We start from the raw sequence: 17773 nt of genomic DNA, 5'->3' as shown, positions 1-17773 counted from the left end.
TAGCCACATTTCAAAAAAAAAAAAAAAATCACCTAAGGAATCACTGATTTCAAATACTTCTCCAAAGTACCATATTCCCAAACACACGTCCATCCTCTTGATAGTGCATCTTTCTGGAAAATGGAAATTAACTGAGGAAAAAATTAACTTGAAAAAGTTATTGCCTTGTTGAATTAGGACACAAGTCAATCTTCCCTTCAGAAAAGATGCTGCTTTTTTCAAAAATATACATCCCAAAGAACCTAGCATAGCATCTGGTTTATAGCTATATGTAAATGTACTCATAATAACTTAGGTATTGAGTCTTCAGTAAGTACCAGGCCCTGCACTAATAACAGACACCACTTCAAAAAGTAGTTATGAGGGGCGCCTCGGTGGCTCCATCAGGTAAGCGTCTGACTCTTGATTTCAGGTCAGGTCATGATCTCAACGTCGCAGGACGAAGCCTGGCACTGGGTTCCACACTGGGTGTCCAGCCTTCTTGATATTCTCTTTACCTCTCTCTCTCTCTGCCCCTCCCCCGCGCTCGCTCTCTCTCTCAAAAAAAAGGTAGTTATGATTAATGCCATTTTAAAGATGTAAAAATTTTACTCAACTGAAGAAATTAACTGTTTTCCAAAGCTTCCTGAACTAAGTAAGCGATCTAGCTGGAATTCTAACCTGAGTCTGCCTCAGTCCACAGCTTCTGTTCCTAATCACCGTAACGCGCAGCCTCCCTGAATAAATGAAGTGACATTTTCCCTACCATTTACCAAAGCAGCAATTTTCTTTCTTCGGGTCTGGGAAAGGGAAACAGCTACAATTTTCAATAATAATCAGTATTGGGGAGGCTAGGTGGCTCAGTCAGTTTAGCGTCTGACTCTTGGTTTCCACTTAGGTCATGATCTCTTGGCTTCGTGGGTTGAGGCTTGAGATTCTCTCTCTTCCCCAGTCTGCTTCTCCCCCACTCACACTGTGTGTCTCTTTCAAAATAAATAAGCTTTAAACAAAATGTTCTTTAATGTTTTATTTATTTTTGAGAGAGTGCAAGCAGGAGAGGGGCAGAGAGAGACAGACAGACAGAGGATCTGAAGCAGGCTCTGTGCTGATAGCAGCAAGCCTGATGTGGGGCTTGAACTCCCGAACCAGGAGATCATGACCCAAGCCAAAGTCAGACACTCAACTGACTGAGCCACCCAAGTGCCCCCCCCAAATGTTCTTAATCATTAAAAATAATAATGAGTATTATCTTGGGGCTCCTGCATGGCTCAGTTAAGTGTCCGATTCTTAATTTCAGCTCACATCATGATTTCACAGTTGTGGGATCAAGCCCTGAGTGGGGCTGCACACTGAGGATTGAGCCTGGTTGGGATTCTCTCTCTCCCCCTCTCTCTCTCTGCTCCTCCCCCACTCACACACTCTCTCTCTCAAAATAAATAAACATTAAAAATAATGACTATTATCTTAAAATCAGACATTTCTTTTCATGTACATCCATACTTCCTTATATTTCACAATACAGCTCTGTCACGAAAGATTTATCTGGCTAATTTTAGCACTAGGTTAAATTATTCCAAAATATAAATTGTGAACATCCTGAAACATAATTTCTTCCTCAAAAGACAGATGCCAGCAGTAATGCTTTCCTTGTGAGATTTTCAAGTATTTATTTACTTATTTAAAAAAGGAACAATTGGGGCGCCTGGGTGGCGCAGTCGGTTAAGCGTCCGACTTCAGCCAGGTCACGATCTCGCGGTCCGTGAGTTCGAGCCCCGCGTCAGGCTCTGGGCTGATGGCTCGGAGCCTGGAGCCTGTTTCCGATTCTGTGTCTCCCTCTCTCTCTGCCCCTCCCCCGTTCATGCTCTGTCTCTCTCTGTCCCCAAAATAAATTAAAAACGTTGAAAAAAAAAAAAAAATTTAAAAAAGGAACAATAGATTTTGAAAATGCAACTGAAAAGGCTTGAGTAGGAGAACTTCCTTGAGGTCAGTGTTATCCACGACAGCCATATGTCCGGCAGGAAATCTGCAGCCGAGTGACATTAACAATGAATCCCCATTTTCTCAGACCCTGGAGACACTTGTGGCTTGTACATCTAAATAAGGCAGGGCTTGGACAAAGCATACTTTTAGCTTTTCATATTACAGGCATGGAATCTCATATTTCTAATCTTTGACCTGGTGCATGCAAAGTCGTTTGTAGGGCTGACTTTTTAAACAGAATCTGCACACTCTGATGAGACCAAATAATCCTATCACCAGCTACATGAGTTTCTGTGCTTCTTTTTTTTTTAATTTTTAAAAAGTTTTTATTTATTTTTGAGAGAGAGAGACAGACAGACAGACAGACAGACCAGGAGCAGGAAAGGGGCAGAGAGAGAGGGAGACACAGAATCCGAAGCAGGCTCTAGGCTCCAAGCTGTCAGCACAGAGCCCAACGCAGGGCTCCAAACCATGAACCAAGAGATCATGACCTGAGCCAAAGTCAGACGCTTAACTGACTGAGCCACCCAGGTGTCCCTGTGTGCTTCTTGATGTATTAAATTGGGCTAAATTCCCAGGTGAAGATCAAAGATGGGCTTCTATGTTGATCATATTTAGGCAAGCTTTGCTAAATATCTAAGGTACACGTAAGAACTTCATTAAAGAGAAAGATCCTCTATCGCCAAGCCACTGGATAATCTAACAACTGAGAATCAAATTCCTCACCCTAACAACTGAACCTTACACAGAAAGTACTGAGTTCGGCATGCTACCAGTGAATGATCCCAATATTTACTTTCAAATTACACAGTAAACCCTGCCACTTGTTCACAAAGATTAGTCAATTTTTATCCTTAGGTAAAACAATATATTGTTCAGAGATAAAACTATAACTTGTTTTTTGTACATACATGATTTTATAGCACCTTCAGAATAGCCTATCAAGTGGACATGGTTTTCATTCCCATTTTACAAATAAGGAAACAAACACAGAGAGGTTAAGGAACAGATAAAAGATCTCCAGCTGTTAAGGAGCAGAGCCTAGAATTAAACCCAGGATTATGTGCTTCCAAAACTCTTAACTTCATCTCAATGTTACACTGCGTCTCATGTTTGTTTTTGAAAAAGGTTAAATCAACTTTGGCAATTTCCTTTTAGTAGGTACTAAGCATTGCTAATTCAGATTTCTGCCTTATGCAGGAAGAATTAAAGGAAAAAAAAGTGGGATGCAGTCTGCCAGCTGAGACAAAAGTCTGCTTCCTAAGACAGCCCTAACTCTCCTGTGGGAGGCAGCTGCAGCAAGAGCTCTGGAGTCAGACAATGGGAGTCCACCACTTTCTAGCTGTGTGACCTTGAACAAGTCACTTAATCTCTCTGTCCTTCAGTTTTCTCATCAGTAAAACAAGGGCAGTAATAGAAATGAACTCAATGTTCTTGGGGGTTAAATAACTTAAAAGAATGTTTTTGCGCATTGTACATGCTTGTATTTAGAGGGTTTTTGCACATTTTACACGCTGGATAATTCTCAGCTCCTCATACGATTAATAAGCTGCCTGAACTAAGTTTAGTGTTCATACATAAACATCAGGAGGCACAACTAACATGCCTATTATTTAGATATTCAGAAAGCTACTTTGCCTTGAAAAGATGATCAAGGGGCGCCCGGGGGGCTCAGTCGGTTAAGCCTGACTTTGCTCAGGTCATGATCTCACTGCTTGTGGGCTTGAGCCTGGCTTCAGGCTCTGTGCTGACAGCACCGAGCCTGGAGCCTACTTGGATTCTGTCTCCCTCTCTCTGCCCCTCCCCTGCTCGCACTCTCTCTCTCTCAAAAATAAATAAACATTAAAAAGAAAGAAAAAAAAGATGATCAAAAGCCCTCCCATGGCACAGACTGCTGTATGTCAAGGCCCAGGGTATCCTTCTCAAACGAAATAGCTTTGTCACTGGCTGACTGAAAATACAGTATGAGTTCCTCTACATTACCTCACCTCCAAGTTACACACACGCTCCAAAATTAATTTTAAATGAAAAGGTTAACTATTGTTTGGGTTCTCAAGTAGTTAGCAACGCATCCTCTCTGGCGAGAAGCATGGCCACCTTGCAAACCGTGCAACTAATTTGCTCTAAATCACGTTCTCTAAAAGTGTTTCTTCGCAGCTTGCATTTCAGTTACTTGGTGTCCCCAATTGTTGTTGTCCCAGAACAAAAGCCTAATTGCTGCTGCTACAATACAGCCCTTTTTCTGAGATCATCATGAAGCCCTCGGAGCAAACAAGAGAGGGAGTTCTCATGAGCAGCAAGCACTGCATCCAAATTCCTGCACTCCAAAGGCCAACACGAGCCAAATTATCGGAGACTCGAGCCCCTTGCTTATATCTACACTTCCCTGCAAATAGCTGTCTCGCGAATACTTCAGAGCCCTTTAGGACACATGTGTTTTCCTGCCCGGACGAGTTCCGAAAAACTCGGGGCCCCTTTCTCCCACCCGCGCAGCGTGAACAAGCGCCGGGCAGCAGCCCCGCCTGGGCGCGATTTTGTCGCGGTGGGGTCGTGGCCGGGCGCCCCCGGGCCCCGCAGGGCGAGGCTCGGGACGGAACGTCCCACCAGGCCCAACCCGGAGCCCCCGGGCGCGGGCGGGAGCCCCACCTTCTCGGCCCCTGAGGGACCGGCGCCGTGCGCTCGCATCCCGGGCTGGCACGCAAACCCCCGAACGGCGGCCCCGCGGAGGGATCAGGGACTCACGCGCTCTCTCGGGCTGTCGGGGGCCTCTCCCCGGCCGGCTCCCGGCCCCGCGGGCTCTGAGAGTGCGAGGCTCCCATGGCTCGGAGCTCTGCGCCCCGGCTGCGCCGGCCCGAGCTCCGCGGCGCGCCGGCTCGACCCGGACCCTGGGCGGGGAGGAGGCGGCGGGGCGGGGGAGGAAGGGTGGGGCGGAGGGGCGGGCGGGTGGTGTGGAGCCCTGCCTCAGGGTCCCGGCCGCCGGGAAAGCCGGCTAAAGGGCGTTGCTCTAGACGCCGCCAACTTCGCCGCCAATTGCAGGGCTCGGCCTGCGCCGCGGCTCGGGACGCACGCCCCGCGACGCCGCGGGGAGATGCTGAGCTGCCGGAGGGGCTCGGGTCGCGGGCTCCGCACTCCCAGCCCGGGAGCCGCTTGGCGGCAGAGGAAAACAGGTGGAGTGGGTGGGGGCCTGGGCGCGCCCCCGGGTCCCCACGGACGGGGAGACGTCGCTGTTTCTGCCTTTCCGGCCCGGGGCGCTCGGCGGCGCCTGGCTAGCCCCTGCTCGAGGCTAACAGGGAAGAGGCTCTGCGGGGAAGCACCGATAGGGGGCGGTGTGTGTCGGGATCCTGAGACCGAGGCTGCCTTTCCGCACGGCACCGCTCCCCCGCAGCAACTTCTTCGGAGACTGAGACGGGGGCTGAGCTGTGCAGAAAAACGGGTTCATCCTGGTTGTGCCTCCGTCTAGCTGGGACACATAACTGCACCCTATGCGAGTCATCTGTAAAATGAGGTTGTATGTTCATTTTTACCTCTAATGACCCTTCTGGTTCTGACATTCAGTTTAGAATGAATTCTCTTCCTAATGCTGGCTTAGGGAAAAATGCACCCTATCCCTCCCACTGCGCCTGTGACCCACCTAATGACACACCTAGTAACTCCCTTTGCATAATATTTCATGCCCTTTCTCATCCATTCCCACCTCCTACATCCCTCCTCTCCAGCCATCTCTCCTCCATCCCAGAGTTTTGTTTTGTTTTAAAACAAAGATTGGAATGCCCTTTTGTGCTAACACCTATTTATCCTGCCAGACCAACTCATACCTTCCTTCTGTAACTCTATGCTGCATCCCGATAGTACATCTTTTTTTGTTGTTTTGTTTTTTGGTTTTTGTTATTGCCGGTCTCTTTCACTAGAATGTAAACTCTGTGAAGACAGAGAATTTGGTTTTTCACTGTTGCCCCATCACTGCCTGGTGCATAGTAGACATTAATAATTGTCGATAAATGCATTCATCCTACACTCATTTGATCGTTTTCCTCCCCAGTGTTCCTACACCATGTGTTAATTCCTCTAACATAGCACTTACCAATCTTATTTTATAATTATTTGTCTTTCCACTAGAATATGAGTTCTGTAATGACAAGAACCCTTTCTTATCTCTGTATGCAAGCTTAGTGCCTGGCACAGTGCCTCTGTCCTGGCATATATACGATAAGTATTTGCTGAATGAATGAATGAGTGAGTGAGCGAGCCAGTGGCAACGCACACAGAATGGTGTTCAATATCAACTTAATTCTTGACTCGAAGCTTTAGGCAATGAAGATGTATGTGCCTACATTTTAATGTTTCCAGAAAGGGTTAGAAAACTCATACTAGAGACTTAATATTTACAATAGATCTCTCTCTCTCTTTTTATGTCTAATTTTTATTTCCTGTTTATACATTATCTACACTCTACTATAGCCGGAGAGTTCCTAGAGTTCAGGATGCTGCCACACTGTAGGCATATACAAACAGAGTCTTTGGGGGTGGGAAAATAAACATTAATTAGTAAAAGTGTAGTGAGACTAGGAACTGAGACAGGGGGAGGGGAGGAGGATTTCAAATAGCTGTAGAAAAGTTGACTTTTGGCAGATGATTAAAAAAAAAAAGCTCACATTCTTCACACATCCTGTCTGTAATACCTTGGCACTGAGATTGAAGTGCCACTGATAACACAAACATAACCCTGTCAGAGCTGTGGTCCCTTTCAGAGGAACACTCAGCCTCTCCTGGTAAGAAAGGTCTTTATTCCCAGTGGATCATTCTAAGGGAAAAATGGGAGGGGGGGGGGGGGGACACGCAACAGGCGGGGCAGGGAAGGAGGGGAAAGCTTTCTTTCTACTGGGTAGACAAGATGGGCTGTTGGGAAAAGTTTTATTATTATCAGTGGAGAAAGGCACAGGGTAGCATCACTAAAATGGTTTAAAAGAAAAGGAAATATGTGACGTCCACACCCTATTGTGATGCAGAGAAACCGAGACAATGAGGAGAAACAGTGTCTGCAAAATAATGTGAAAGTTTGTGTCTACCAGTGGGGCCCAGAGACATGGCCAATACAGAGACATGGGCAGCTGGGGCTCTAGACCCAGGGGAGTGAAGACAGTGAAGGCGAAGTCTTATCTTTGGAAAATAAACTTATGAAGGCTTTTCAGGGAAAATGCCCAGGATAGACCGGAGAGATCCAAACATTCCTCTTCCCCGCAACATTTAATGATTGGCTCTTCTCACAGAAGCAAAGCCAGGGTCTATTTCCTCATCTCAGAGACTGGCTGCAGATCTCCAACAAAGGAATAGGCTATGGGATATGTAAAGATCCTCTGCTTCATGTCTCTTTGTTTAAAATCCTTCTTGCTTTTTATCTTTCAATTAGAACACAAAATTTAAAAGCTCAGCATCCCTGAGCGCCTGGGTGGCTCAGTCAGTTAAGCGTCTGACTTCTGCTCAGGGCACAATCTCACAGTCCGTGGGTTCCAGCCCCGCGTGGGGCTCTGTGCTGACAGCTCAGAGCCTGGAGGGTGCTTCAGATTCTGTGCCTCCCTCTCTCTCTCAAATATAAATAAACATCAAAAGCTCAGCATCCCTAATGAAGACATAGAATTGTTACCATGCAATCAAGAGTTCTTCTCCGAGGAAAATTAGTGAAGAAATGCAACCACCTCCTCTCCCTCAGTGTGGTTCTGAAGTTGTGAGCTCAAAGGCCACTCATAAGTGGTGGACAACCTTGCTGTCATCTGACCTATTGACTGAGCAAGTAATGCCAGTTCTGGGGCTCCCAACTATTCATACAGCTGAGGAGTTGTTCTTCAAGAGGAGGGCAGGAAGATAACAGCTGGACACCACTTGCTGTTGCATTTGATAGGGAATAAAGGAAGAATAGAACCTTCTGACTGTTTTATGGTGTCTGTAGTTTCTGCCTAAAGTGACCAAAGAAGAAGAAAGGGATGAGGAGAGGAGGGAGGCAGCCTGCATTTTGTAGTCCCTGGGTTCAGCAGTTCAGACTGCTGAACATGATGGCCAGCTGGGATCAAAGGAGATATGCAGCCTGTGATGGAGTCTTGGAGGGGTAATATTTGATATCCAGTGTTATAGTTTCCATTTTGCATTATAATTCTGTCAGTAGGCATTTTTTAAACATTGGAAAACAAGAAAGAAAATTTAAGAAACTGAAATTTATGATTGTCACCTAGATTGCAAAATACACTCTTCAGTGTCAAACCCTACCGCCAGAATGCTACTTGTGCTCAGTAGAAGGATGCGAGCTAACATTTATTGGATACCTAGGACGTTGCTTGGTGGTTGATGAAAGTAAGCACATTTAGTCCTCGTAACACAGAGAAATGATAACAATAGTAGGTAATAGTTTTTTAAGTACTTTTTATGTACTAGACTGTTCTAAGTGCTTTAGGTTTACTAATTCATTTAATGTTCATTACATTACAACGTTTATAGGCACTTTTAGTATCTTCAATTTACAAATGAGTAAAGTGATGCATGGACACTTTAACATGCAACACAGCTACAAAATGGCAGAGCTAGGACTAGAACCCAGGTAGGTTAACTCCAGAGTTATAACATAGAGCTTAGCCTCTATGCTGTATTTCCTTAATTTTTATGCTGTGCACCCCATTTTATTTTATTTTTTAAGGTTTATTTATTTATTTTGAGAGAGAGAAACAGAGCATGAGAGCAGCGGAGGGGGAGAGGGAGAGAGAAAGAATCCCAAGCAGGCTCCATCCGCACTGTCATCACAGAGCCTGATGCGGGTCTTGATCTCCTGAACAGTGAGTTCATGACCTGAGCCAAAATCAAGAGTCAGACACTCAATGGATTGAGCTACCCAGGTGCCCCTGTGTACCCCATTTTAAGATGAAGAAACTGAGGCTTTGAGAAGTAAGTACCATAACCAGTATTTAAACCCAGTTCTGTCTTGATCACAAAGCTTATGTTCAACATGGATTTGTCTCCCCAGCAATCCTGCCAAATGAGTAATACCCTTCACAGTAGCCCTCTTTGGAAGTTACATGCTTATCTCAGAGCTGCCCTACCTTTCCATTTTTGGAAGTTATTGAAATGTTAATTTATAAGCCAAAGGATAAAGTTAGGTTTACTACATATTGTTTGTTAGTAAGAGCCACATATTGTTCTTGAAATCAGGTAGTGTAAGTACTCCATCACTGTTCTCCTTTATCAAAATAGTTTTAGCTATTCTAAGTTCTTTGTTTTCCATATAAAAATTTTTTTCTTTTCTTTTTTTTTTTTTTTATTTGAGGGGGTGGGGCTGAGAAAGAGATGGAGAGAGAGAGAATCCCAAGCAGACTCCATACTCAGCATGGAATGTGCTGACCCTGGGATCATGACCTGAGCCATAATCAAGAATCAGACTCTCAACTAACTGAGCCACCCAGGCTCCCCTTCCCATATAAAATTTAAAATAAACTTGTAAACTTTTTAAACAACCTTGTCTGGATTTCCACAAGGATTACACTGAATCTATTGACTAATTTAAGGAAGATCGGTAGTTTAACAACATTGAGACTTCTAATCTATGAACATGGTGTAGCTCTATTTATGTAGCCCTTCTTGAATTTCCCAGAATGTTTTGTAGTTTTCAGTCTTTAGGTCCTGCACATCTTTTGCTAAATTTATTCCGAAATGTTTTATGCTATTTTAGATGGAGAAATAAAACTGATTATTGTATATTGTATCCTGCTATCTAGCTAAATTCATTATTACTACTTTTTTTAAGATTAAAAAAAATTTTTTTTAATGTTTATTTATTTTTGAGAGAGAGACAGAGACAGAGACAGAGACAGAGCATGAGTGGGGAAGGGGAAGAGAGAGAGGGAGATACAGAATCTGAAGCAGGCTCCAGGCTCTAAGCTGTCAGCACAGAGCCTGATGTGGGGATTGAACTCATGAACCACGAAATCATGACCTGAGCTGAAGTTGGACACTTAACCGACTGAGTCACGCAGGTGCCCCTCTTCTTTAAATGTTTGATAGAATTCACCAGTGGGGAGCCATCTGAGGCAGAAGGTTTGTCAGAATGTTTTTAAATTCCAAATTTCCTTTCTTTAATGGTCATAGGGCTCTTCAAATATTCTATTTCTTCTTGGCTCAGCTTTGTAATTTATGTCTTTCCCAGAATGTGTCCATCTCACCTAAATGGTCACATTTAATGGCATAAAGATACTCATACTAATAATAATGGAGTGTTCTTCTTTTAATGTCTGAAGGATCTGTAATGGAGTCCTCTCTTTCATTACTGATATGGCAATTTCTTTTTTTTTTTTTCTTGGTCAGTCAGGATTGAGATTTATCAATTTTATCAATTTTTCCAGTGACTAGCTTTTGGTTTTATTAATTTTCCCTTTTTTTCCTGTTCTCTATTTCATTTATTTTTGTTTTATCGTTATTATTTCCTTCCTTCTGATTGCTTTGGGTTTAATTTGCTTCTTTTTCTAGTATTTTTAATTAAAAAAATTTTTTTAATGTTTCTTTATTTAAAGGGAGAGAGAGAGACAGAGTGTGAGAGGGGGAGAGGCAGAGAGAGGGAGACACAGAATCTGAAGCAGGCTCCAGGCTCTGAGCTGTCAGCACAGAGCCCAATGCAAGGCTCCAACTCATGAACTGCAATATCATGTCCTGAGCCAAAGTCAGATGCTTAACTGACTGAGCCACCCAGGCACCCCTTCTTTTTCTAGTTGGAGAAAGGTGGAAACATAGACGGAAAGGTGGGAAATTGATTTAAGAGCTTTCTTCTTTTATCTTAGAGGCATTCAAAGCTATAATTTATTTCCCTCTAGGTGCTACTTAGCACATCCCACAAAGTTTGATATGTTGTATTTTCATTATCATTCAGTACCAAATATTTTCTAACCTCTTGTAATTTCTTCTTCAACCCATTGAATATTTACAGTATGAGTATTTATAGTATTAATATTAACATAGTATTAATATAGTATATAATATAGTATTATAGTATATAATATAGTATTAATATTTATAGTATATAGTATTTATAGTATTGTTTAGTTTCCAAATATTTATTATTTTCCTAGTTATCTTAGTTTCTAATTTAATTTAATTATTGTCAGAGAACAAACTTTTAAAATTTACTGAAACTTGTTTATGGTCCAGAATATGATCTATCCTGGTAAACATATCACATGTACTTGAAAAGAATGTGCATTTTGCTGTTGTTGGGTGAAGTGTTCTCTAAATATCAATTAGGTCAAGGTGGTTGATAGTGTTGTTAACAGTTTCTTCTTTGATGATTTTTCTTTGTTTATCAATTTCTGAGAAATAATATAATCTCCAGTTATGATTACATATTTCTTCTTTTAATTCTGTCAACTTTTGCTTCATATATTTTGAAGCTGTTATTGAACACAGGCAAATTTGCAATTTTTCTTTTCTTTTTTTTTTTTTTTTTTTTGAGAGAGAGGGAGAGAGCCGAGTGCACACACACTGGGGAGAGACAGAGAGAGAGGGAGACAGAGAATCTTAAGCAAGATCCATCCGAAGTGCGGAGCGCGACATGGGCTCCATCTCACGAATCTCGAGACCATGACCTGAGCCGAAATTAAGAGTCAGACACTTAACCGATTGAGTCACCCAGGCACCCGAGTGATTTTTATGCCACCTTGACTAAAACTTTTATTGCTCTGAAGAGCTCTTTATCTCTGGCCATACATTTTGTTTAGAAATCTATTTTGTTTGATACTAATATAGCCACTCCAGCCTTCTCCTGCTTACTGTTTACATGACATATCATTTTCTATCCATTTTTGATCTATCTCTGTCTTTGTATTTAAAGTATGTCTATTTGTTCTTTTTAATAGACTTTATTTTTAAGAGCAGTTTTAGGTCCACAGTTAAATTGAGCAGAAAGTATAGAGAGTTCCCATGTACCTCCTGCCTCCAGACACACACCCTCTCCCCAATACCAACATCCCATACCAGAGTGGTACACATATTACAACCAACACTGACATCATTATCCCCCAAAGTCCACAGTTTATATTGGGATTCACACTTGGTATGGTACATTCTATGAGTTTTAACAAACATATAATAACAAAAATCCACTATTCTAGTATCATACAGAATAGCCTCACTCCTCTAAAAACCTGCTGTGCTCTGCGTATTCATCCTTCCCCCCACCCCATTCCCTGGCCACTAGATATTTTTACTGTTTTTATAGTTTTGCCTTTTCCAGAACGTCATAATGGAGTCATACTGTATGTAGCCTTTTCAGCCTGGCTTGTATCACTTAGTAAAATGCATTTAAGCTTTCTGTGTGTCTTTTTGTGGCTTGATAACTCATTTCCTTTCAGCCCTGAATAATATTCCTTCTCTGGACATCTCCATTCACCTATTAAAGGACATTTTGGTTACTTTGGGAATTTTTGGCAATTAAGAATAAAGCTGCTATCAACATCATGTGAAGATTTTTGTACGAAAGTTTTCAGCTGATTTGGGTAAATGTCAAGGAATGTAATCACTGGCTTTATATGGTGAGAGTATGTTTAGTTTTGTAAGAACCCACCAAGGTATCTTCCAAAGTGGCTGTACTACTTTGCCCTCCCACCAGCGATGAGTGAGACTTCCTGTGGCTCCACATCCTCACCAGCATCTGGTGTCACGAGTGGTGGGAATTTTTGCCATTCTAACAGGTGTGAAATCAATGGTACCTCCTTGTTTTAATTTGTAGTCTCCTAATGACATACGATGTAGCATATCTTTCATATGTGTATTCGCCATCGATACAACCTTTTCAGTGAGATGCTGCATTTGGCTTTTTAATTCATTGAAAAACAATCGTCAATTTTAATTTTCTGAGTGGAGTGTTTAGGTTATCAACATTTAATGTAATTATGGATATGATTGGGTGAGGCCTATCATTTTATATTTTTGCTTTCTATTTTTCTCTTTTGACATTTGCTTATCCATTTCCCATTTCCTGCCTTTTTTTATTTCTTTAATATTTTATAAATTATTCCATTTTAGTTTTATTGATGGCTTTTTAGCTAGTGTTCGCATTCTTATTTTAGTGGCTGACCTATAAATTACAAAATCCATCCTTAACTTTTCATAGCCCATTTAAAATTAACAATGTACTGGGACACCTGGGTGGCTCAGTCGGTTAAGCATCTGACTTCAGCTCAGGTCATGATCTCACAGTTCATGGGTTTGAGCTCCTCGTTGGGTTCTGTGCTGACAGCTTAGAGCCTGGAGCCTGGAGCCTGCTTTGGATTTTGTGTCTTCCTCTCTCTCTGCCTGCACCCCCCCCCCACCTCCCCACTTGCCCTCTGTCTCTGTCTCTCTCCCTCTCTCAAAAATAAATAAATAAACTTATTTAAAAACTCTTTAAAAAATAAAGTTAACAGTTACTTCTTCATATACATTCTAGAGATGAAAAGTGCAATTTCTGAAAAAAAAATTGAGCAGATGGATTCAACATCCAAATAGATACATTAAATGAAAGAATAAGTAAACTTTAAGATGGACCAACAAAAATTACTCAAGATGAGTAACAGGCAAAGACCAAAAATAAAATGAATAAAATCTTAGGGACTTGTTAGATGATATAAACAGTAAACATACATGGATTCCCAGAAGGAGAGAAGAGAATGCAGTGGAGGAAATATTTGAAGAAATGATCACCAAACTCCTCCCAACGGTAATAAAAGTCAGAAATTTGCAGACACAAGATGCTGGAAAAACACCAAGTAAAATAAACATAAGGTAAAAGTAACATAAAAGTCTACTCTAATCACATCCTGGTCAAAATGTTATAAACCTCGAAAGCAGAAAGAGAGCAACACATAAAAAGGGATTTCCATTTGGTTCTTTTTTATTGCTTCAATTTCTCTGCTGAAACTTTCCATTTATCTCCTGAGATTTTGATTCACTGAAAACAAGCATTTTTCCTTAATTTTCTTTGCTTCATGGAAGATGGCGATAAAGTCTTTTAAAACTACAAAACACTTACACATCCTTGCCTTCGAAATTCCAACATCTTATTCATCTCCAGGTTAGATGCGATTGACTTCTAAGAGGTGTTTTGTGTTCCCGGCTCTTCATCTGTCAGGTAACACTGGACTGCATCTTGGACATCATAAATGCTAAGTTGCAGGGATTTCAGATTCCATTCTTTTTCTCTGATGAGAGTTGTTTTTCCGTTGTTTCAGCAAATGATTTTCTCACAGGGCTTACACTGCAAACTGTTTCTCAGGTAACAGCTCCAGTCCGGGTGTAGATCTTTTTGTCTGGCTGAGCTGCTTTGAGTGTGTTCTGTGCATGTCTGGTTCAGGGGTTAATCAGAAATTTAATTTGGGGATCCTCTTTCTGACGGTTTCCTTTCTGGGTTCCCCCACCTTTTCAGCATTCATGATTTTCGGACTTGACCCTTCTTACTCCCTAAAACAGCAAGACTGTAGAGTTTTTCAGTCTTCAGTCTTGTGTTACACAAGCCACTATGTGAACTACACTGAGCCCCAGGCTAAAAGCCATGGTGGCAGAGGACTTTCTCCTGTGACTCCTCATCTCCTCTCCTTCAAGCTGACATGCAACACCACAACCTATTTATTTCTGTTTTCTCTTCAGTACCTCCAGGTAGTCACTTTATATATCATGTCCAGGTTGTAGAGTTATTTTCTGCAAGAATGATCTTTATACCCAGAATAGTCCATAATATCCAGAGATAAGAACCCATATATTGTTCTTATGAAATGGTAATACTCAGCTTTACCACCCACTTTACTCATCACAGTTGTCCTGAGTGACCCCAGTTTCAAAAGTCAAATCTACCTCCACAGGATGAAGATTCATTTAGAATACTGAAAATAAGGGCGCCTGGGTGGCTCAGTCAGCTGACTGTCCAACTTCGGCTCAAGTCACGATCTCATAGTTCATGGGTTCGAGTCCCACAATGGGCTCACTGCTGTCGGCAGTGTAGAGTTTGCTTCGGATCCTCTGTTCCCCTCTCTCTGCCCCTCCCCCACTGTGCGAGCACATGCATGCTCTCTCTCTCTCTCTCAAAAATAAATAAAACATTAAAAAAAAAAAAGAATACTGAAGATAATTTGCTATGTGCCCTGAAGACAATTTTAAGGGATAGGACCAAAGGAGTTGAGCAATGGAAGCATCATTGCATAATTGCAGTACGTCTGTAATATCTTAAGGTGACAGAGGCTAATATTTCCTAATATCTGTTCTTCTCTTTTAGTAAAACAAACAAAGAGAAAACCACCTGGTTTTTGGCTATTATGAATGAAAGCTACATTTCCCTATTACACGTCTCTATTACATGTAGATATGGCCATGTAACTAAGTTTTGGTCAATGGGATAAAAATAGAAGTGTCAAGTTCAGCTTCCATGAAGCATCATTAATGGGGAGTGTGAAGGTACTACAGTCTGAATGCTTGTGTCCCCCTCAAATTCATGTGTCAAATAGTCCCCAAGAGTGACGGTATTAGGAGATGGAGGCTTTGGGTGCTACTTAAATCATGAGGGTGGAGCCCTCATGAACGACATCAGTGCCCTTACAATGACATTGACTCCAGAGAGATCCCTTGCCCTTCCACACTTTGAGGACAATAGCCAGAAAGCACCGGCTATGAACCAGGAAGAGAGCCCTCACCAGAGTGCAACTATGCCAGCGTCCTGATCTTGGACTTCCAGCCTCCAAAACTATGAGAAATAAATGTATAAGCTACAGTGTCTGTGGTATTTTGTGATAGCAGCCCAAATAGACTCTTTACCTTGCTGGCTGGGATATTGAGGGGCTAGCTGAATTCATGCGGCCACACTTCATCTTGAGGTTGAAGGAGCCTGGATCCATCACATCATGGAGCCTCTAAGCCTGCTGTACAGATTTTTTTTTTTTATGTGAGAAAAAAAAACTTACATATTGCTTAGCTACTATTATTTTGGATTTCTGTAAACCTCAGCCAAAGGAAATCCTAATTAATATTCTGGTCCTTAAATTGCAGAGAAAAACAGTCCTATTATCTTGTACTCAAACTGGAAGAACTGTATTACTTAGTGGCCCTGTCAGCAATTATTCCACCTACTCTTTAATTTTTTTTAATGTTTATTTATTTTTGAGAGACAGAGAGACAGAGCGTGAGCAGGGGAGGGGCAGAGAGAGAGGGAGACACAGAATCTGAAGCAGGCTCCAGGCTCTGAGCTGTCAGCACAGAGCCAGATGTGGGGCTCAAACTCATAGACTGTGAGATCATGACCTGGGCCAAAGTCGGACACCCAACCGAGCCACCCAGGCACCCCTATTTCACCTATTCTTTAGATAAAGAGTGTGGACAGAGGTGCCTGGGTGGCTCAGTCAGTTGAGTGTCCAACTCTTGATTTCGGCTCAGGTCATAGTCCCAGAATCGTAGGATCCATGCTCAGCATGGAACCTACTTAAGATTCTCTCTCTCTCTCTCTCTCTCTCTCTCTCTCTCTCTCTCTCTCTCTCCTCTCTCTCTTTCTCTCTCTTTCTCTCTCTTTCTCTCTCTCTCCTTCTGCCCCTCTCCCCTGTTCTCACTCTCTCTCTCTCTCTCTCTCAAAAAAAAAAAAAAAAAAAAAAGACTGTATATAAATTAGCCCCTAACCCTAATACTTCTCAGGCCTGAAGTTCAGCTCCTGCTGAATGTATCCATAAAACCTACCCCCAGCCATCATTGCCCCCCATGCGAATCTATGCCCTATCCCAAATAAACTTCCTCCAACTGAAGGTTTCCATTCTCTTCTCCCTCAGTCTTGCCCTGAGTGATTTATTCATTCATGCATTCATTCATTCATTCACCAAATACATACAAACACCTACCTTGATGTCTATCTCAATTTGAATTCATCTTCACAAAAATGTTGCACAAGGTGACAGTTGCCCGAGGCCTGCCACCAGCCTCCAGTGACCACATTGACCCTAATTCCACCCCACATCATTGTTATGGCACTGCCTAAACATAACAAAAAAGTCAAAACCAAGAGACTGATTCCTGGAACAGAGCTGGAAAGGACCCTGGGCGTCATCTAGCTTTTCCTTCTTATATTAATACACGTGAGCCAAGGCCCTGACCCACTTGAGATTTGCCCAAGGTCACAGAGACCGTGCCAGAGATGCAGCCAGGACTCAGAGTTCCCCACCCCATCCAGGCCTTTGTTTTTTCCTCCCTTCTCGTTTCCTTCATGCATACTTAATCCAAATATGAAGATTACATATCTGTTACTTTGATTAGAAAATATAAAAATGTTACCTTAAAAACCATCCTTATACTCAGTGTCAAGGAAATAAATTACCTTTGGTGATTTGTCTTTGAATTTATTCTCAGCTTACTCTGAAGAGTGAACATGCCAGCAACCCAGACCAGGACCTTTGCCCGGGCTGGAGCCATTAGCACTGAAGAAAATTAAGTCAGGTGAAAGTCACATGCTTCCTTACAAGGTAGGTTTTCAGTTAGTTTCCAGCCAAATGCCTTTTGCCTAAGGCTAATTCTCAGAAATTCTTCCACAATTCCACCACTGTGTGTATGACTGTTCTCTTACACTTTGTGCTAGCAAAGCTGAATTCTGGCACAAACACACACACACACACACACACACACACACACACACACAGAGTCTTTGTTTCCCTGCTTCAAGGTGATACAACTGTCATCTATAATAAGTGGGCAGTTCCCAGAAGAAAGCTTGTGCTTCAGATCTGTGACACTGCCCTCCTCCTGTGGAAACAGCTGCCAACTTCACAATTTCAATCTGTATTCTCCG

At 42.3% G+C, this 17773-nt stretch overlaps 1 protein-coding gene across 15 annotated transcripts in view; it reads right to left on the bottom strand.

The window, feature by feature from the left end:
* The window catches only part of TACC1 (transforming acidic coiled-coil containing protein 1), a 121129-nt gene that overhangs the window by 85583 nt on the left and 17773 nt on the right, over positions 1-17773 (bottom strand). For 3 of the 15 annotated variants that reach the window (XM_060653534.3, XM_060653535.3, XM_060653528.3), the window contains exon 1: positions 4702-4861. The exons of 6 other annotated variants lie outside the window; for them this stretch is intronic. Coding sequence is in view for 5 of the 9 variants with exons in the window: in XM_060653528.3 (XP_060509511.3) it covers positions 4702-4778 (77 nt within the window). In the remaining 4 variants the exon portion in view is untranslated. Of the gene's footprint in view, positions 1-4701; positions 4863-17773 lie in introns of those variants that run through there. 6 more of the 15 variants (XM_060653530.3, XM_060653532.3, XM_060653538.3 and 3 more) reach the window with 3 other exon arrangements.

The sequence above is a fragment of the Panthera onca genome, chromosome B1 (assembly GCF_046562875.1).
Source record: "Panthera onca isolate mPanOnc1 chromosome B1, mPanOnc1 haplotype 2, whole genome shotgun sequence".
In the NCBI taxonomy this organism is placed as follows: domain Eukaryota; kingdom Metazoa; phylum Chordata; class Mammalia; order Carnivora; family Felidae; genus Panthera; species Panthera onca.
This window is presented reverse-complemented; position numbering and strand designations above follow the sequence as displayed.